Source organism: Galleria mellonella, unplaced genomic scaffold (assembly GCF_026898425.1).
Source record: "Galleria mellonella isolate WM207_F2 unplaced genomic scaffold, CSIRO_AGI_GalMel_v1 utg1812, whole genome shotgun sequence".
Taxonomy (NCBI): domain Eukaryota; kingdom Metazoa; phylum Arthropoda; class Insecta; order Lepidoptera; family Pyralidae; genus Galleria; species Galleria mellonella.
In genome coordinates, this window is record NW_026442022.1 from 526,858 (window position 1) to 549,885 (window position 23,028).

At 36.9% G+C, this 23,028-nt stretch overlaps 1 protein-coding gene across 1 annotated transcript in view; it reads right to left on the reverse strand.

Moving 5' to 3' along the window:
- Window positions 1-4,181: 4,181 nt before the first annotated feature.
- Window positions 4,182-23,028, reverse strand: part of LOC113518817 (synaptic vesicle glycoprotein 2B-like) — a 52,930-nt gene continuing 34,083 nt past the window's right edge. Inside the window, exons 3-12 of the mRNA XM_026903816.3 lie at window positions 14,066-14,227; window positions 12,804-12,948; window positions 11,418-11,557; window positions 10,290-10,537; window positions 9,177-9,376; window positions 8,269-8,401; window positions 7,192-7,315; window positions 6,261-6,420; window positions 5,695-5,822; window positions 4,182-4,308 (exon numbers count right to left, since the gene is read on the reverse strand). Coding sequence (XP_026759617.1) covers window positions 4,250-4,308; window positions 5,695-5,822; window positions 6,261-6,420; window positions 7,192-7,315; window positions 8,269-8,401; window positions 9,177-9,376; window positions 10,290-10,537; window positions 11,418-11,557; window positions 12,804-12,948; window positions 14,066-14,227 — 1,499 coding nt within the window. The 3' untranslated portion in view covers window positions 4,182-4,249. The remainder of the gene's footprint in view (window positions 4,309-5,694; window positions 5,823-6,260; window positions 6,421-7,191; window positions 7,316-8,268; window positions 8,402-9,176; window positions 9,377-10,289; window positions 10,538-11,417; window positions 11,558-12,803; window positions 12,949-14,065; window positions 14,228-23,028) is intronic.

Genomic DNA, 23,028 nt, shown 5'->3' on the forward strand with positions numbered 1-23,028 from the left:
TTGTCAGCTAATTATCAAATCAGCTGAGTCGTTTTTTTTTTATTAGTGTTCCATATACTTACGCACACATTTTTTTTTAACGTATCTATATTTAATTATTTAAAAGTATATCGATCGAAAATATACGCTATATTGTTAGAAAATTATCTAGTAAGTGAGGGGAAAGGGATTCTTAGCAATGGGGTCTAACTGACCCATTGCTAGCAATACATCCTATCAGGTCGACCTCCACGCGGTTCCCTCTGGAAACCATCGTGGTTAATTGTCATGTAATTCTTCACGATGGGTTAACTGGCCTGCTTTTATCCACAACTATCATCTCTCACTGGTGCCCCGCCAGCGTATACCGATAGCGCAGGCGGGATAACCATTCCATTATCACTCTATAAAAAAAAATCTGTTAAGTTGTTAACTCGTAACAAAACTAGGAAATTAGTGTAGGTGTGTAGTTTCCAAATTGTATAATATAAGAAGATACGTTACACGGCATGACCTCAGAACTTAACAAAAAAGTATACCTACATGCAAACACTACGGACTGTTTTGAATTTTGTTGGAGTTTCAACAATCTACCAATGTCAAAGTATAGAAAAAAGAAAATCAAGTTATTATTTATTATATATATATATATTTATTATATTATATTATATATATATATATATATATATATATATATATATATATATATATACTTTCACGCAGTTCCCCTGGAAACCATCGTGACAAATTTATCGTTAAATTCGTCACGATGGGCTAACTGACCTGTATTTTCATCCTCGCCTATCATCTCTCACTGATACCCCACTAGTGTATACCGATAGCGCAGGCCATTCCATAACCATTCCATTATCATCCATAAAAAAATACATTACCAGTATCATCATCATATAAGCCGTTATCTGTCCACTGCTGAACAAAGACCTATCCCATAGATTACCATAAGGAACGATCTCAAGCCACCAGCATCCAAACTCCTTGCAATCCATTTCAGGTCGTCGCTCCTTCTAGTGGAGGGGTCCTTCTTGCCTGTAACGGGATCGCCACTCAAGAACCTTATTTCCCAATCGGTTGTTAGTTTTATGAGCTCTCTGACGAGCCCGTTGCCGCTTCAACTTGCTTAACCTTCGGGTTACGTTGGTCACTTGTTCTATTGCGGATATCCTTTATATATCGAACAAGTGAACTCACCAATAGTTACCAAATTCTTAATAAATCTTTTATAATTAACTCACAATAATCAGAGTCGACCCATGTAACACGAAAATCTTAGCATTATATCGAGCTCCATTGCTGCAAAACTTCCCGCCAAAATTTCTCGGAAAAAATATCTACTTGAAAAACACAGAGTAAGTAATTACTATGTTTGAAAATCTTGAACCCTTAGATTGAGAAGTAAATAAGTACCTTAATACGTTATACTAAGTGTATGCTTGAACCAATAAATATTCTATTTTCAAAATTTGCATTAGGAAAAGTTCCAGATCGTAGATTAAGGATAATATCTCTTGTATTCCCCTTCTACGTTATAATCTCTATAACTTTTTTAATTAATCATTTAAAATGCCTGTTTTAACTAATGAATATAAAGTTTCTTATTAGGTAATTTGTTATTTTTTAGACATAGATTAAGGTAGTGTGTACTTACGGTCCCTACACCTATTATTTTTTTCCTATCGGTCTGTCCGCAGATACTATCCTTAATCTATGATTGCAAGCCATTGACAAAAATACTCAACATTTGAACATGAACATAGATTAATAATAATATCTCGGTTCCCGCAGAGTATATAACATAGTAATATCCTCGTTTTGGATCCGCAAAAAAACCAAAATAATGGGCTAGCCCGAAGGATAAGCAAGCTGAAGTGGCAGGTGGTTCAGAACCGATCTTTATGGCAGTCTATGGGAGATGCTTATGTCCAGCAGTGGACGGCTGAAATGTTTGATAATGACGTAGTAATATTGCTTAATTGTTAATTTAAAAAAAAATCAAGACAATAATCATAATTACAGTTAGTACAACAAACTTTAAATTTTTGCATATCTTTTATATTGTTGTCTGCAGAGCAGAGATCTGCTTTGAAGATAATATTGTTATTTCAATAAGATTACACTGTATTTTTAGAAATACATATATATCACTGATTTGTCAAATTTAAAGAAAATCCTATTATAATAAGAAAAATTATATATATATATATATATATATATATATATATATATATATATATATATATATATATATATATATATATATAGAGAGAGAGAGAGAGAGAGAGAGAGAGAGAGAGAGAGAGAGAAGTAGAATCTGTATGTAGCAATCAATCCACCTGAAAAAATACAAATAAACATAAATACAGAGAGCGTCCATAACTTTAGCTTTATTTTAGTTTTATAAACATTTATAGAAAGATTATGAACTAGATTAAGTCCCAGACAGGTGTACACGCAGCATGGTTAAAGCAGTTGGCAAACAATGTTAAATTATCTGTCAATTAAAAAATATATAATTTTTCAATGTTTCCGACTGTTTGTTTAAAAAGTGCTCTGTCAACGAACTAAATTGTTAATTATAAAATACATAGGATTTAAATCTACCATTAAAAAGTTTGCGCCTGCTTCAAATATGATTCAAAATTTTTAAAATACATTTTTGCCATCATAAACCAATCAGAGATAGTTTAATGAGAATATTTGTGAATGTTTGAACGTTTTAGTTAATTAGCAAAACATTTTATGAACAATCAATCAGAAATATTGAAAAATGATCAATTGTTTTTAAAAATTGAATTGCTTTACCATAGTTCGTTATGAACGCTCCTAATCTGATGGTCTAGGGGGAAAGGGATTGTTAGTAATGTGGATTGATAGCCCCATTGAAATGAAATTCGAATTTTGACACTCAATTTGTGTTTTTGTTGCATTCGTCACGAAATCGAGCCAGTAAATGAGATTTCATAACATTTCGTCGCAATAAATCCTGCCATAAAAGTCCAAAGGAATAATATTTTCATATTTTTAAACGGTAAGTATTATGTAATTTTAACATCAAATTTGTGTTTCAACAAATGTGTGTAGGCCCTCTGATGGTCTACCATGAAATGAAATTCCAAATTTTCGCGCTCAATTTCGTGTTTTTGTTTGTACCGAAATCGACCCAGTAAATGAAACTTAATATTTCGTGCATCATAAACCCTATCCTAATAGTTCAGAGGAACGATATTTTAACATTTTTAATCATTTTAAACGGCATGTGTTATGTCATTTTACCATCAATTTTCTGTTTTGTTCGTCCTCGAAATTTCGGAAAATATTTCACGGTAGCCCCTCAGATATTCTCAAAAAAGTGCAATTTTGCTCTTACTATACGCGCAGGCGCTGCACGTGAAAATGAAGACGCAGCAGTGGAACTTCATGCAACAGTAGCCTGTTGACATTGAAGACCCGTTGGCCCGGGCAATGACTTTGGGTGTGGTCAGGATATGTTTATCCACCGGGATAAAAATAGCCAATAACCTTCTCCATCCCATATAGTACGCGTATACTGGGGGGAGGGATTTTAGTAATGGGAGTTTGACAGCCCCATTAGTAATATGCCCTATCAGGTCGACCTCCACGCGGTTCCCCTGGAAACCATCGTGAACAATTCTCGTTGAATTCATCACGATGGGCTAACTGACCTGTTACATCCTCACCTATCATCCTTTACTGGTGCCCCGCCGGTGTATACCGATAGCGCGGGTGGTGTTGAATTGAATTGTAGGCGAATTGGTAACCGCAGTTAAGCTTTTGATGATTTTAAAAAAGGGACACTACTGCCCATATCTCGACCAGTTGGGGGGAGAGGATTGTTAGTAATGGAGAGGTTAGTACCCATTGCTATCAATATACCCTGTCGGGTCGATCTCCACGCCGTTTCCCCTGGAAACTATCGTGACTAATTTATCATTGAATTCGTCACGATGGGCTAACTGACCTACTTCATCCTCACCTATTATCCATCACTGGTGCCCCGTCGGTGTAACCGATAGCGCGGGTGGGGCTACCATTCCATTATCATTTACATCACCTCGACCAGTTGCTTTAATTGCTTCTTACGATACTTACGGGAAAGGAAGTGGTGGCCTATTCTACGCTGAAACCACACAGCAATGGAAGGAATATATAAAGAAAAATCATAATTTGTGTCTGTAATATAATAGTTTTAATCATATAAAAATACAACAGTAATTACAATGCGCTCCAGTGGTTACTGCGGCCGCTCCGGTCTCGTGCTCTTCGGCAGGATTATACATAGTAGCCCACTCGCTGTAACAGATACACAAACATATGTATATATACATAATGCGCACATTTTAAGGTCTACCGAAAAGGGTACATCTTCAATGAATATTAGTGTCCAGATTCTAATTTCAATAATAATATATACGGGTAATGTAACTGAAAGGTCGATGCGCCGCTTGTAGGGGCGAAGGTCCGAAATTGTCGTCGAAATGTATTAAAAATTAAAAGGCAAATTTGTCATTAAAATTATGTCCGTCTACGTTTTTTTCAACTCCTTTTGTTTTGTCCCAAGCCATCAGTTTTGATTGTGAAATGTCTTAGTGGCCAGCGAGAATCCCGTGCCAAACAGGAACCAAAAGGGTGTATTATTTCCTCAAAACCAAAAAGATATCAAAAACATTCTAGAATTGGTGAAACAACTGCATTACATATACCATACACAGTAATACAAGCAGAATTACAGACAATTAAGTATAATCAAGTTCATAATAAAATATACCGTTTGACTGTTGACGGACTTCTTTCAAGATCTTTTCAAATTTAGCAGAGTACGTATTCCTGAGGATTCATGTGTTATTCCTCTGTACCCAGTAAATTCACGCCATATCCCACCCTTTAAACCGAAACACAGCCATGCAAACACAACTGCTTTACGGTTGAAACATGAATGGGCCAGAGGTACCCAAGCAAACGACTTTTGTACAAAGTCTCCTTCTGGTGAAATTAACAGTTAAGCAATATTACTACACCATTATCATCATTTCAGCCATTATCCGTCCCCTGCTAGACATAGGCTTCAGCCATAGTCTGCCATAAAGAATGGTCCTGAGCCACCTGCATCCACTGACTTCCTTCAATGTTTCTGAGGTCATCACTCCATCTAGTGGGGGGTCATCCTACATTGCGTTTGTCCGTCGAAGTCGCCTTTCCAGAACATTTCTTCCTCATTGGTTGTTGGGTCTTCGAGCTATGTGACCAGCCCATTGCCATTTCAGCTTGCTTATCCTTCGGGCTATGTCGGTTGCTTTGGTTCTTTTGCGGATATCCTCGTTTCGGATTCTATCAGTATCACGCTTCAGTGGTTACTTGATTAGAATTGTTTTGTTTTATTCCGTTACCATTAGTATATGTTTTTTTATGCAACTTAGAATGGCAAACAAGCTGACGGCCCACCTGCTGGGAAGTAGTAACTGTCGCCTATAGACATGAGCAGTACAGTGGAGGTACCCAAGCAAACGGCTTTTGTACAAAGTCTTCCCCTGGTATCTGGTGTGACTGCCAACTCCCGAATTAAACAAAATAATTTCAATCAAATAACCAGTAATATGGACTTCTATATAATATGGAGCAAGGTAAAACCTAGCTCAGTAAAATATTTAGGTATAAATGATTTGCTTTTGCTGTACTCACTTATAAGGAAGGTGCCAAACATGTATATGGGCACGACGCAGTGGTGGTCGACGAGCGCGCCGAATACCACGTTGCCCACGATGGCGCCAACGCGGCCGCACATCACCGTCACTGCCATCGCGGTCGCCCTGCACAGGCGCAAACCAGTCAGTAATCATGGGGCACTTGCAAAGATTCCGCGGATTTCATACAGTATAATAAAAAAAAACACGCTGTGAATACCAAATCCATATTCTATGAAAACCGGAGATTTCGAACCCGCTGGTACGGCGTATATACAATGACTTGTGAGATCCAAAATGTGATTCAGGTCATCATATGTCATCATGTCAGCCATGCCGTTCATGCTGAACATAAACAAGGGGATTTGCCAGTAATTGCCACTCTTTGAAGGCGGGTTGACAACCATAGGATCTCATCTCCTATGTATTTCTTTAAGAGTGTCTGTGGCTTTGTCATACTTTCATTATCTCGGGAATATATAAGTTGAGATAGTATACCACTGGGACGTAACACGCTCATTTAATACACCAAACTTCTAAGCAACAACATACGAGTATACTTACGCAACTTTGGTGGGGAATATCTCGCAGATAACACAGAAGAGCACAGCCTCAGTGCAGCTGACTATCGCTTCAAACACGCACGACAGGATCAAGTTCTCGAGCGAGGAGCGCACCAGGTTTAAACCGAGCGCTGCCAGTCCTGAACTGATCAGCATCATAACTGCCGAACACAACATTCTAAGTCTATTTGGAGTCTGGTTATTGGATAATCTTTATTAATACTTGCATTGTTGTCAAATTACAAGGTACATGTATTACAAAATAGTCTTTGAGATTGGCAACGCATGAGGTGTATCGTGAATACCATAGTGCTTTATATAGTTTTATCAATAGCGTCATGTTAGCATGGCTGTGTTTTGGTTTGAAGGGTGGGATACGGCGTGAATTTACAGGGTACAGAGGAATAACATCTGAGTCCTCAGGAATGGCAACGCATGGGGGCTATCATGGGCGAAACAGTATACTCTGTTATGTCCATGGTACTGCTCATGTCTATAGGCGACGGTTACCATTTTCCATCAGGTGGACCGTCAGCTTGTTTGCCATTCGAAGTTGTATAAAAAATACATAAAAAATCAGCCGTTAATTGACCACTGCTGAACATAGGCCTCTCGTTCGGAGGCCTTTGCCTTTGCCACGCTGGGCAGGCAGGTTGGCAACCGCAGTTAGCATTAAATAAATTAGCGAAGCCATGAAGAAACCTATACACAACAATAATTAAATTCGGGCTGATCTATTATAGATATTATTTTACTTTTCTTCGTCCAAAGGTTGCCTGGAAGAGATCGCTCTTAGCGATAAGGCCGCCCATTGTTTTCTCACTGTGATTATTTCTTGTAATTGTTTATATTTATAATAAGTTTACTATTGTAATCTTATGGAGGAAACAATAAAGAGTATTTATCTATCTATCTATCTATTTTATGTTTACCAAGCATGAGCTTCTTGCCGACGATGTTGATGGTAATGCCGACCCAGAGCGCGGTCGGCAGACAGCTTAGAGCGACTACCAATGTATGTGTGTACACATTGTCATCCAGGGTCACGGGCTTCATCTACAATGTGGAATGAGAAATAATTAGTACTAATAGTAGAAGAAGAAATAGCTCATTGCACGGCGACCAACGGCTAATCGCCTGCTAAATTTAAAATCATTCGCGAACCATATTTTAGCTTCTGCGGACCACTAGTGGTCCATGGACCACTGGTTGGGAACCACTGATCTACATAATAGAATAAAAAAAAAATTATAGATTTAAAAACAAATGCATTAGATTAATATTTATTACGTATAATTCATTAATACCTTAGTTGAAGATGGTTTGCTGAAATCTACAAAACTGGAATCTCTCAAGATCTACAGAAATCTCAAGATCAAATTTATCCCTAATCTCTGAATTTTTCAAAATCATTAGAATGATTTGACAATTAAATTCTTCAAAATGGGGTATTATGCGCGTGTTGCCGACCCTGAAGAGACCTCTTTTTCTTCAGGGCCGGCATCGCGAGCGTAATATCCCTGGTATTGCAGGCGTTCACAAGCTGCAGTAACCGCTTACCATCGGGTGGGCCGTAGACTTGTTTGCCACGTCAGTGGTATAAAAAAAATATTATCAGTTGATTATCTAATATTTAGGAGGGCAAGGAAAGACGTTGTTTTAAAAGCTACGTTTAGAGGCCTTTATGAATTAAAAAACTTCGAACCTAGAGATAACTTTGTACTAGTAGTATCAACCATAAGTACTGTTTAAAAATATGCTGGTTCTTGTTGTTATATATTATTATTTATATTTATAATAAGTTTACTATTGAAATCTTTTGGAGGAAACAATAAAGAGTATCTATCTATATATTTATCTATTTATTTATTATTTATATTGATTGTCAATGTATGTAAAAAGGTTCATTTTGAACAAAGACCTTTTACAACAGCCTTCATTCTTCTTAAAATTTTTGCCCTCCTTTGAAAAATTAAACAATATCCATTAAAAATTTTGAAAACACTTACCGCCAATATGCTGGTTTCGTTGGCAACTTTGAGTGAGACCTCGCAAACTCCGGCAGACACGTCAGGGTACAGAGAGGAAAACTGACTGAATCGCTCGAACAGATCAGGGAACCACATCATCAATGTGTAGTAACTGGGAAATTAAAACGAAAATAAAAAATGACGGCCACTTTCTATCATCGTACGTCTCGCCATCGACAGGGAGTTCACCCTCATACCCTACAGCCCAGATGGTCCCGTATAACGCGGTTTCAGTGATGTTTTCTCCCACGAACATTCAGGTTATGATTGAGCTCCCTGTCGAGGTTTTTCCAAGAGACTACAGCATGGGGTTCTTCAGAAGGAAGGTAAAGAGGTTTCTTCAGGGTCGGCAACGCGTGTGTAATACCCCTAGTTTTGCAGGCGTTTATAGGCTACGGTAATCACTTACCATCAGGTGGACCGTGTGCTTGTTTGGCACCTCAGTGGTATAAAAAAAAAGAAAACGTAATAGCGTATGAAATAGCAAAGCGGAGAGAATTTACGATTTATTTACTAGACTTGAAGCTATAAAACTATTTTTGCCTGTCCTTGATTTAAAATATATAAGACAACTACACTGATTACTCAAACTTTTATTTAATGCATTATAATAAACATAACGTAAACAAAGATTTCGCCGTGTGGCCCCGGCATAGAATAGGCCACCCCTTCCTTTCCCGTGGATGTCGTAAGAGGCGACTAAGGGAGGGCGAGAGATAAGCAGCAACGTCCTTTTTAAAACATCTCTAAAGTCTAATTACGGTTGCAAATCCGCCTGCCAAGCGTGGTAGCTACTGACAACTTTCTCAAGGGGGAGGCTTACGTTCAGCAGTGGACAGTTAAAGACTGATGATGATGATTAATGATGATCTTATGTACATATATACCTGAACATGAGACCAAAGTCAACAAAGCAGCACAGCACAAGAAGTCCTATATAGGGCGGTGTCACTAGCATTTTCTTTCGGATCCAGAAGGCTTGCCAACGCTGGCTCCACGTCAAGGGTGCTTTGGTCTCATTGCCATTATTATCCGCTGACACTACTTCCTCTTCATCGCCATCTCCTGTGCTGATCATTGATTCCACCTGAAATTGATTACCATCATACAGTTATTTTGATATTTCTAATACTACATTTTATCGGATATGCTGTCAGAGTTAAATATGTGTGACCTGTTATTTTTTTATAGCTACTAAGTCAATCTTATTATCTGGATTTTATAATATCAAATGTTAATTATTAAGAAAATGTCACAAAGACTAATTGTTCCACGTACACCTTACAACATACGTACACTATACAATTTTTATACTATTATATATTATAGTACAAATAACAAAATAATTTTCAGTGACTTGTACGGTGAATAGTTTACCATATATATAATATATATACCCTATACGAGGTTTAAATCCTTAATTTATAAAATTAATATTTAGCAAAAACAATGAGAGAAATTCTAAATCATATACCTATCATTAATTAATCAGTACATCATCTGACACAAGAACTAGAAGCATGTAATTTTTCGACTTAAGCAATATTTTAAGTTTTTGAAAAATTTTTGAATTAAAAACCCGAACAAATAATTCATCCTATCGATACTAGTTGATATACGTGGTAATATAGATGAAGTGTTCATCATCATCTTCCTACCCTTATCCCAATCATTTGGGGTCGGCGTAATATGATTTTATCCATATTACAAAAAGATTTGATTTTTAGTTTTACAACCGGTCACCTGCCTGACGTCAACCCTCTTTGGGAATGCATTTGTTAGTAGTTTTCGCCACCTACGATATTGTGGAAAGGGTTGGGGAAAAAAGGAAAGGAACGTTGGGAATGTGTAAAGGAAATTAGTGAATGAGGGGAATAAGGGACTTATGTGGGAAAGGAAAGGGGGGGGGGGGGGGGACACTGCATTTGCGGAAAGGACTGGGACACTGCATGGGATAAAGTGTTGATATTACACTAAAATAATTCTGCGTATCTACTTACAGGAAAGTCCTTCTCATTTAACTTCGTGTTGACGACGAAGATTCTTTGCAACACCTGCAGCGCTTGCTCAGCCATGTTCGCATGCAGCAGGTACCGGGGGCTCTCCGGGAACGGTATGAGGAGCAGCACCACCAGCAGGCTGGGGATGCCGCACGCCGCCACGAACACCCGCCATGAGCTGTACTGGAAGTCAGCACCTTCTGCGGTCAGGTTGAACGTGTCGCCCCTGATGATGCCATAGGCGATGCCTGAAGAAATCATTGAGTATTAAATTAATATAGTGATTAAATAGTTTATTTAAAGGATTTACGTGGTGTAATGGTAGGCGCTAGTTTTTGTCTAGTTCTTATAATAATATCTTTAATTCATGATTAGGGTAAAATAGTCTTTATAATCGATTTTAAATCTTTTACTTTAACTCAGATTGTTAACATTAGATAGAGTGAGTTAAAAAAACAAAGGAGATTGAAGAAACTTGTATTATCTTTTACTTGTTTTTTTACGAAACAAAAGAGAAAGTTCCGTGCGGTCCCGGCATAGAATAGACCGCCACTACTTTCCCGTGGAGGTCGTAGGAGGTGACTAAGGGAGGACGCTGTATGGGCAGCAGCGTCCCTCTTAAAACATCTTCAAAGCCTAACAGCGGTTGCCAATCCGCCTGCCAAGCGCGAAAACTACTGGCAGAACTCTCCTAGGGAAGAATTATGTTCAAAGCTGAAATGATGATGATGATAAAAACACAGCAAGGGAGAAATGATTGTTAGAAAATGAGCAGTAACATTTTTACCAATCTACTCTATGAAATCTGATTTCATGTGGTCTCTCCTAAAACAATTACGATTACGAGTATTTCTCTTTTATCACATACTATCTTCATGCACATCTGTCACCAATCAATGGCTGGGTTATCAATCAATTAAAAGAAAATCAGCATGCAAGCATGATTAGTAAGCTGTGGTTGCATGCTATGCATCTAAACAAAAAATGAGATTGGAGACACATACATAATAGATGATTTTATTGATGTAAAGTTTTATCAATTCCATTGTGTTTGCCTATCCTAATGGGAGACAGGCGTGACAGATATGTATGTATGTAAGTTTTATCAAAATGTATATGATTACACACCCGGCAAAAGTATAGTGCCAATTGTCCAAAACACTTCCAGTCTGCATAGCATCACGTCTCTGTGCCGCAGCGAGAGGAAATCCCCAAAATACGGGAAGATGAGCCCCGTGGCTCCGATAATGCCGAAGCCAGAGAAGAACCTGCAAAAGTGGCAAGTCTACAACGAATAGTTACGTCAGCATTGGAAAATGTGGGGCGCGATCTGATCATGAACTAAGTTAGTACTGTAAGTTATACGGCCCATATTATATTTTTAGACCCAAAACTGGTGTAAACATGTAACGTTCCTTTGGCAATGGACGTTTCTTTCCCAAAAAAAAGCCTATTTTCTTACGTATATTTTAAAAAACGTTATGAAATATACAAAAAATGAATATTGTCATTTAAGGTTTGTTAAATACAAATCTTCAAATGTAATTTTTATGTAAGGGCACGTTCTGGAATAAACACTTTTAGTCGAGGTGCAGGACCTCTAGGCAGTCGCCTACACTGCCTAACAGATAAAGCGATCTACCTATATAGATAGATCTAACCATATATCTTGGGGGATATGGTTATAGTTATATATAGTTTTAGCCAATTTTATAAAGTATTTTATAAGTCCTACGGCGCTTTGTATGCATCTAAGATACAAAGACATTAAGCAAAATTAGACGAAAATTTTGATTTTGTTGCTATTTTAAAACAATACAAAAAAATATGTTTTATTTATTCAATGGACTTCAAAAAGGAAAACATTTTTAATTACGTAATATCTTCACTATTTCTGAATCGATTTTAATGATCGAAAGTGTTGTTAGGTGTTGTTGAGTTGTTGATGTTGTTGTTGGGTTTATATTTATTATATACAATTAAAAAATATATATATTTAAATTGGGTATATAACAACAACATAGCGTACAGATATTTTTGTATCTTATTGCAATCTTAATTTAATTGGGCTAAAATGTTTTTGCTATTGTCAAAAAATTTACTGTGACAAATTGGTAAAGCACTTAATTAAGTACTAATCGAGTGAATATATAGTATTATATATATATATATATATATATATATATATATATATATATATATATATATATATATATATATATATATATATATATATATATATATATATATATATATATATATATATATATATATATATATATATAGTGCTATAGGAAAACTATTATACTACTTTTTTGTAAAAATATACGGCTTAATATCTTGTAATGCTTTGTACCTACAGTTTATAATATTCATCATACGAAACGCATTCTATTATGTCAACTAAAAATTATTTCAAAATTAGATCATAAATATTCTGAAATGCATAGACTAAATGCATACATTTTAAATGTAATATTAAAATAATGATATTTGATAAAACTATAAAGATACCTGCAAGCCAAAAAGGCGGGAAATGACTGCACGACACTGGAGAGGAAGGCTGCCAGGGCGTCCAGCAGCAGGGCTCCGATGATGGCCTTCTTGCGGCCACGGGCGTCTGCCAAGTTGCCCCAGAAGTACGAGCCCACGCACATGCCTGCAACATTTTATAGATATCTAGCGACCCACTCAGTCTTGACACGATTTTTTTTTAAATAAAATACAAGAAGTGTTACTGATAATGTATTTATTTTATTTATTTAATACTTTATGGTACACGCTAATTATATATAAATATATGACAGAGGTAATCAAATATACAAAGGCGAGCTTAGAGTTAAAAGAGTTCTCTTCCAGCAACACCCAAAGTGGAAAGGAGCATCAATGTCAGCGAGTAGAGCGGATGAGATGTATCATTCTATAGATGAAAGAATTTTTAAAATCGGTTATGTATGACATTTTTTGAGTTTATCAATTACAAATAATTTCTTCATAAAATTAGTTTAGACTAGCACCTGTAACTTTTCTCTCGTAACCAGAACATGTTCATTAACTGAGATAAAGAGTAGTTATCCCAAGTGCTACTTGTAGACCAAATTTTATGACGATTGGTTGAATCAAACAACAAACAAACATACTGACTTTCATATTTATGGGGAAAAGATTATTAATAATGATTTAACGGACCCATTTCTATTAATATATTTTATCACTCTTCTATCTTCTTGGAAACCACTGTAGTTATTTGTTTTTTGTGAATTCATCACGATGGCCTAATTGACCTAACTTTATCAATGATTTATTCATCTTTATGGTATATTGCTGACTTGTACTCTGCATGCGATTTACATTCGATTATCATAAATAAAAAAAAAATATTAATCTAAACAAGAGTAAAGGTATTGCCAGCAATAGAGTCTAATTTCCCCGTTGCTACTAATATATACTCTTTTAAATTGATCTCCAAGCAGTTTCTCCCAGAAACTGTCAAGTTTAATTTCTGGTCAACTGACTTGTCTTCATTCTTACCCATCATCCCTTACTGGTACCCCTTAAGCTTATACTAGAAACGCATACGGGGTTACCAATTTATTTACATCTCATAAAAAAAAAAACACTAAGTGTCATGTCGTATAGGGAGGTCAAGGATATGGCCTGGAATAGAACTGGCTGAAAGAAGATGCACGAATTAGTTGCACCGACAAGAGGAAACTCTTAAATGAAAAGAAAAGAAGAAAAAAATTATGTCACCCGAGGAATGTCGCGAATCTTACCTATGAGTGGTGTGGCGGTGAGCCTGCCCTTGTCACTGGAGGACAGGTGGAAGTCATTCTCGGCGGCGGGCAGCACGAAGCTGAGGGTGGTGGTGCTGAGCGCGCACACCGCGTACACCGCGCCGCATGACATCAACAGCAGCCATTGGAACGTGCCGTAACCTGAAACAATAAGAACATATTTTATTTCCCTAGACACATTATTTATTTATTCCCAAGGTTTTCCCAAGAGACTATAACGGGGTACGGTACGGGGTTTTTCAAGAAGAGTATATTAAAGTTTATTCATGGTCAGCAAAGTGCACGTGACACCCCTAGTGTGGGGGGAAAGGGATTGTTAATAATGGGGTCTAATGAACCCATTGCTAGCAATACACCCCATCAGGTCGACCTCCACGTGGCTTCCTCTGGAAACCATCGTGAACAATTCTTGTTGATTTCGTCATGATGAGCTATCAGATCTGTTCATTCTCACCTATCCTCGAAGCACCAGTGAAGGGTGATAGGTGAGAATGAATGCAGGTCAGTTGGTCCACCATAATGAATTCGATAAGAATTAATCATGATGCTTTCCAGGGGGAACCGTGTGGAGGTCAACCTGAGAGGGTATATTGCTTGCAATGAGGCTTTTTAACCTCATTACTAATAAACCCTTTCCCCCCCACAATCCCATTACTAGCACTATATACACTATCAGGTCGACCTCCACGTGGCTCCCTCTGGAAACTATCTTGGTTAATTCTTGTTGAATTCGTCACGATGGACCAACGGACTTGCTTCTATCTTTATCTATTATCCTTCACTAGTCTCCCGTTAGTATGTATAGATAGTATAAGCGGTGTTACCAATCCATTATCGTCCATTGAAAAACCTCTAAGAAATAAAACGTTACAGCCCCGTCTCCTGTAATTTCACTTCATATCCCTTCTTGAAAACATTCTGGGTCGGGTGGGATTTCAATCCACGTGAAAAGAACTGAATGTTATGTATATAAAATACGTATTTTATAACATGCCAGTTTCGATAATAAATCATTTTTATTAGAATCATACACAGCCACAAAAAAATTAATTTGTAAACAGGTAACTTGAAACAAGTGACGCTCACTATAAGAACCCGACCGATAACGACCTCTTTAAAATATGATTGAGCGCAACGATAACTGTCTCATCCGTCATACTCGTGAACGTGCTAATCATACTTACTTGATTATTTCACATTTAATAATATAATATAAATAAATCTCAATGTCAAATTATAAATACAGTACTCATACAAATGTAAAATTGTCTTGTACAACACATAAATAATTTAAAAATAGAACTATTGAGATTCTTGCGGTTTTTTCTCTTCAGCAGATAACAACATTCAGAACTCGGTAATCGAATAATAAAAAAAAAATTTGGATTCATGTTTTGAAACTTGTAAACAAACCTATTTGAATAAAGTTTATTTCTAATCTATTCTGACTTAGATATTTTTACCATTACCCCGCCTGCAGTATCGGTATACACTGGCGGGGCACCAGTGAGGGATAAAATAGGTGATAGGTGAGGATAAAAAGCCAAATCAGTTAGGCCATCGTGACGAATTCAACGATAAATTAGTCACGTTGGTTTCCAGGGGGAACTGCGTGGAGGTCGACTTGATGGGTATATTGATAGCAATGAGGACAAGCGTTACGTTATTAACAATCCCTTCTCCCTCCTGGCTTAGGTATTGGGATAGATAGCTAGATATTATTCATTGTTTCCTCCAAAAGATAACAATAGTAAACTTATATATATATATATATATATATATATATATATATATATATATATATATATATATATATATATATATATATATATATATATATATATACATATACAAACATCAAGAATTTATCACACTGACAAACCAATGGGCAGCCTTATCGCTAACAGTGATCTCTTCCAGGCAACCTTTGAATGGAGGTAGTAATTATAAACAGTTTGATCGGCAGTAGACTTTGTACAAAAGTCGTTTGCTTGGGTACCTCTGCCCCATTTGTGTTTCTACCGTGAAGCAGTTGTGTTTGCATGGCTGTGTTTCGGTTTGAAGGGTGGGATATGGCGTGAATTTACTGGGTACAGATGAATAACACCCGAGTCCTCAGGAATGGCAACGCATGGGGGGTATCATGGACGAAACAGTATACTCTGTTATGTCCATGGTACTGCTCATGTCTACAGGCGACGGTTACCACTTTCCATCAGGTGGGCCGTCAGCTTGTTTGCCATTTTAAGTAGTATAAAAAGAAAGGGACGATGGAATTTCTGTTATTTTTAAATGCAATATATATATATATATATCAATAATAAGACAACAATAGAATATATTGCAAACATCCTATCGATTGAACACGATGCAAAAATATTAAAATACAATGTATTTATTTTTATTACAATTGCTCTGCAGCTTCCCTATTTATGACGCTATAAATATTAGTGACAGGGCAATGAAAAAGATCTATTTCACGCTATCAGAACTAATGACCTGATACGTTTTCATTGCTTCACGGATCGATTGTGTCGATCGATAAATTGAATCGATATTGAGAGCACTTGTGCTCATAATGGTCAATATATTCAAGTGCACGTTGTACGTACACCGTTCTCGAACATGGAGCGAGATAACTGCTTTATCTGGAGGAAAGTGATTGTCCGAAATGGGATTAGTAAACCTATATATTTATATGTATCACATTTCCATATTTAGAACTAACAAAATTTTTCATCGTGCTTCCCACCAAATTGTTTATTTAATTACTCCTCTCCATCCAAAGGTTGTCTGGAGGAGATCGCTTTTAGCGATAAGGTCGCCCATTGTTTTCTCCTTGTGATTATTTCTTGTAATTGTTTATATTTATAATAAGTTTACTATTGTAATCTTTTTTGAGGAAACAATAAAGAGTATCTATCTATCTATGTCATAAGTTTTAATTATTCCAGGCCTCTAACACTGTACACGAAGATTTTAAATTCTGACAGTTCATTACCACTACTCTTCATATGAATTTCTAAATACAAACGATCATTTAACTCTATAGTTCTAGATTTTTCCACAATCTTGCCATTAAAGCTGCCCTCATGTAGTGTTAAGTCATAACATATGCGGTGACTATCGCAAACAAGTAGGGGGGTCGCAGCCGCCCCCCCGGCGCCGGCGCCCGCTCGATTAATTGGATACGCGCCGGTTTCGTCACTAAATCTAATTTAGCCCTGCTTACTGTTAGCTCATGTTAGTTTCATGTTACGTGAATACAGCCTTCACTAAGGGAAAATATAAATACTTCTCTCGGAGGGACAATTATTTGTAATATGACCAGTGAACTCAATGCTAGCAATATCCCCTATCATGGGGGGGGAAAGGGATTGTTAATGTTATGGACACTGAGAATCCCATTGCTAGCAATATACCCAACTAGGTCGATCTCCTCGTGGTTCCCTCTGGAAACTATCATGGTTAATTCCTGATGAATTCATCATGATGGGCTAACTGGCCTGTTTTCATTCTCATCTATCACCCTTCACTGGTGCTCCGTCAGCGTATCCTGTTAATGCAGGCGGGGTTACCATTCCATTTTCATCCAATAAAAAAAAAATCCCCTATTATGTTGACCTCCACGCGTGCTCCCTTGAAGTAGGTTGTAGAGAATTCTTGATGAATACATCATGACAGGCTATATGACCTGACTTCATCTTCATCTATCTTTACTCACTGGTACTCTTCCAACGTATACCGATAACATATACACGGGTTAGGGGGAAAGGATCGTTAGTAATGCGGGCTACCAATCCCATTGCTAGCAATATACCCTGTCAGGTCGGCCTCCACGCGGTTCCCCCTGGAAACTATCGTGCTGAGTTCCATGTGTATTCATCACGATGGGCTGACTGACCTGCCTTTTTTCATTATTCACCTATCACCCCTCACTGGTGCCCCACCGGTTTATACCGATAGCGCAGGCGGGGTTACCATTCAATTAATCATCCATTAAAAAAAATAAAAAAACATATATACAGCTACCATTCCATTTTCATCCCAATAAAAGAACAACCTTTCCCTAAGGCATCAATGTCATTTATTGGCAAATACACTCGCGTATGCAGAAGCTTCAAGTTGTTTAGAAAAGTATGGAGAACGCAAAAAAGAGAGCGCCATAGGGCTATGCTCGGAGTTTCTTTACATGATAAAGTTCAAAATGAGGATATCGGTAGACGAACCAAACTGACCAACATAGCTCGCAGAATAAGCAATTGCCGTTTGGCAATGGGGTGATCACATAGCTCGAAGAACCGACAACTGACGACCTCAAATGCATTGTAGTGAGTCAGTCTATGCAGATGGTTCAGGAACATTCTTTAACGGCTGATATGATGATGAAAAGCAAATTATATATATTATATATATATATATATATATATATATATATATATATATATATATATATATATATATATATATATATATATATATATATATATATATATATATATAGAAAACATACATACATATCTGTCACGCCTGTCTCCCATTAAGGTAGGCAGAAAACATTCTTATACTATACCAGAGGGAGACTTTGTACAAAAGTCGTTTGCTTGGGTACCTCTGTCCCATTCGTGTTTCTACCGTGAAGCAGTTGTGTTTGCATAGCTGTGTTTCGGTTTGAAGGGTGGGATATGGCTTGAATTTACAGGGTACAGAGGAATAACACCTGAGTCCTCAGGGATGGCAACGCATGGGGGGTATCATGGGCGAAACAGTATACTCTGTTATGTCCATGGTACTGCTCATGTCTATGGGCGACGGTTTCCGCTTTGCATCAAGGCGGCAGCTTGTTTGCCATTCTAAGTTGTATAAAAAAAAATTATTAAAAAGTTTATTGGATGACAGCTGTATGTTTTGAATTTAAAAATTTCGAGTTTTAAACTGGAATTTGATCCTGAAATCCCCAGACCGCAATCATGCGTTATCCGACTAAGATCTCACCATACATACTTGTATCTTTTAATAACAACATTATTGATTGTTTATGCACATCAGCCGTTTATAACTCGATGTGTGACACAAACTATTTCGGTATGACCACGTGCTGTTGTTTTCAAACGATACGTAGACTTCGGACTTTACACACACACACACTGGCCATCATACAAATTTGTTGTGATAAATTCTTTATATCGTTATGAAGAACTCCTATAGTAGATGTGGCAAATGTAGTCTTGTCTCACAAGTACCATATTTGTATAGACAGTTTAAGTGTAAAATAAAATCAAAGCAGTAGAAAAACATTGGCATTCTCGTAGTGTTTACCCTTAGATTATATAGATAGAGTGTCGCCATACAAATGCTTCGAGAAAAACGGCTCAACTTTTTCATACAATTTTGCGTGATGAATAGGTTTGAGTGATTCTTATTTATTTTGTTTTGTAATTTTCGCATCTTTTTTAATACGTAAAAACTTATTTTGTCTATTAAATAATTAAATATAGATATGTCAAGGTACACAGTGTGTGGAAGTATATAGAACACTGATAAAAAAAAACAAGTCAGCTAATTTGACAATTGGCTGACAAAAAGTTGATCCGTTTTTGAGACTCGAAGCTTTACCTATGTAATCTAAGTGTTTACCGTATCAGTTATTAATTTTCCACTGCTGAACATAGGCCTCGTTCTATTGAGAGATTTTGCCAGTAGAGGTCACGTTTAGCGAGCTCAAGGGTTGACAGCCGCAGCAATGGTGATGTTTTAAGAGAGACGCTGTTGCTTATTCCTCGACAATTAAGATCCCTTAGTCGCCTCTTACGACACCTACGGGAAAGGAAGGGGTGACCTATTCTATACCGGGACCACATGGCAAAGGAGTGTTTATTTATATAAACTTAAATGCTACAGTGTAAAAATATGTACACGTGCATGTATGTGCATATATGTGTTCTGCGAGTTTCGATAAAATTAAAAATTATTCGCAAAGAAATACTTTTTTTATACAACTTAGAATGGCAAACAAGCTGACGGCTCACCTGATGGAAAGTGGTAGTCGTCGCCTATAGACATAAACAGTACCATGGATATAACAGAGTATGCTGTGTCGCTAATAATACCCCCCATGCATTGCCATTCCTGAGGACTCAGGTGTTATTCCTCTGTACCCTGTAAATTCACTGCCGTATTCACCCTTCAAGCTAAAACACAGCCATGTTAACACAACTGATTCACGGTAGAAACACGAATGGGACAGAGGTGTCCAAGCAAACGACTTTTGTACAAAGTCTCCCTCTGCTTAAACTTCGTTAAATAATTCTACTAATCCTACTGAATATGAATGCTTTGTACTCAATAATGCTGTACCAATTTCATTTATATCTCTCTAATAAATATTCTAAGTTTGCCTGGAAGAAATCGGTATACAGCGATAAGACGGCCTATTGTTACTTTATTTTATTCTTCTATGATGTAATTTAGTTTATTCATTTTATTTATGTATATTATTGTTGATCTATATAATCTATACCATTCTTTGATGGGAAAAATAAACAGCTTTTCATTCATTAAATCCCATAAAAATCTGTACATAGGCAGACCATTATATATCGGGATATATTATGGTCTACTGATTATCGTAGAGAATAGTTTTTTTATTATAATTCATGCGAAAATAACCGCGTAATACAATAGTAGATAATACATACATACATATCTGTCACGCTTGTCTCCCATTAGGGTAGGCAGAAACAATGGAATGCCAAATGCTTCGATTCAAACAAACCTCTTTCTCTTCTTCCACATTTATCAATCTGATAATTGATTAATTTTACTAGATAGTTTATTAATCAATTAGATAGATAGATATATAGATACTCTTTATTGTTTCCTCCAAAAGATTACAATAGTAAACTTATTATAAATATAAACAATTACAAGAAATAATCACAGTGAGAAAACAATGAGCTGCCTTATCATTAAAAGCAATCTTCCATGCATCTTTTGGATGGAGAGGAGTCGTTTGCAAGGGTTCCTCTGTCCTATTCGTGTTTCAACCGTGAAGCAGCTGTGTTTGCATGGCTGTGTTTCGGTTTGAAGGGTGGAAGAATTTTTGAAATCGGCAAAGTAGTTTTTGAGTTTATTTATTACAAACATACACACAGCAATACAAATCTTTTCTCTTTATAATATTAGTGTAGATGTAGATATAATCACATATATATACTGTTATATTGTTATTTAACAGTTACACGTAATGCAAGGACAGACGAAATTACAGTTCATACATACATTCATACAGTTCATACAGTTCGTACATACGCTTTACAGTTTATTACCAAAACGTTTTGTTTACGTAGAAACATAGTTGTAATTTGTTGTAACAAAATTAATTTGGATGACGTGAAGCGTGGCATGTTCCATACACTGGTACACTGCTTGGGATCAAACAATGGAGCTAATGAGTAAAGAATTGTCAATAGCAAGAAGTTTTCATGTTTTCTTGGATTCTGTACTTATATCTATCGATTTTGTTATATTATTTGTATATATTTTTTTATATAACTTAGAATGGCGAACAAGCTAACGGCCCACCTGATGGAAAGTGGTAACCGTCGCCTATAGACATGAGCAGTACCATGGACATAACAGAGTATACTGTTTCGCCCATGATACCCCCCCATGCGTTGCCATTCCTGAGAACTCAGGTGTTATTCCTCTGTACCCTGTAAATTCACGCCATATCCTACCCTTCAAACCGAAACACAGTCATGCAAACACAATTGTTTCACGGTAGAAACACGAATGGGACAGAGGTACACAAGCAATCGACTATATTCACAGTCGTACAATTAATAGCATTAAACGATAAACCTACTCGTATTATATTTTTAGATGTTTGTCAGGGAAATCCAAACCGAGATCTTAAAATAATATTTGTATTTTTTGACAGCAGCAGTTAAGCACACTGCCTTATCTTCCGATAGCCACGGGTTTGAATCCCACAATCCCACAATCCTACTCGACCGGTTTTAACGACTCTTGGCACAATTATTCTTCATACTCCTGGGCAGTTTATAGATAGATAGATAGATACTCTTTATTGTTTCCTCCAAAAGATTACAATAGTAAACTTATTATAAATATAAACAATTACAAGAAATAATCACAATGATTTATAGTATACTTAATTATAGTATACTTTTCATCACGCTACGATCGATAGGAACAGAGCAGTGAAGGGAAATGTTGGGAAAACGGGAGAAGTTACTCCATTTTTAAGCTTCCGTCGCGTGTGCAGCCTTATAATGGTTACTTTTTAAAATGTGAAAATGTCCACCCGTGCGACGCCGGGACCGGCCGCTAGTCTTGAATAATTCTTATAAACAATCAAATGAACGTATTTAAAATCTTCCCACGATACGTTCAGAGTGATTATCGCATACATTTTTAGAGAATGACAAATAGTTTAACAATAGATGGGTAAGTGTGTTATGTATTGCCTAGACTGTATAGGTACGTAGACGGTGGTTTATTGCTCGCAAATGTTAATCGTTAAAGCGTAGTTAACGACCTCTAGAGGTTTATGAGAGTCAGCTTTATTGGACGGTGACGTCAGCAAATCTACATAGCGTAAATCGTATGTGGAAATTTTCGCTTTTCCGCAGCGAAAAGCGGTATGTTTGTATAGCGTTCTAACGTTCGAAGCGCGAAAGATACAGCTTTTTTATACAACATAGAATGACAAACAAGTTGACGGCCCACCTGATGGAAAGTGGTAACCGTCGCCTATAGACATGAGCAGTACAATGAACATAACTCTTTCGCCCATGATATGCCCCCCACGCATTGCCATTCCTGAGAACTCATGTGTTATTCCTCTGTACCCTATAAATTCACGCCATATCCCACCCTTCAAACTGAAACACAGCCATGCAAACACAACTGCTTCA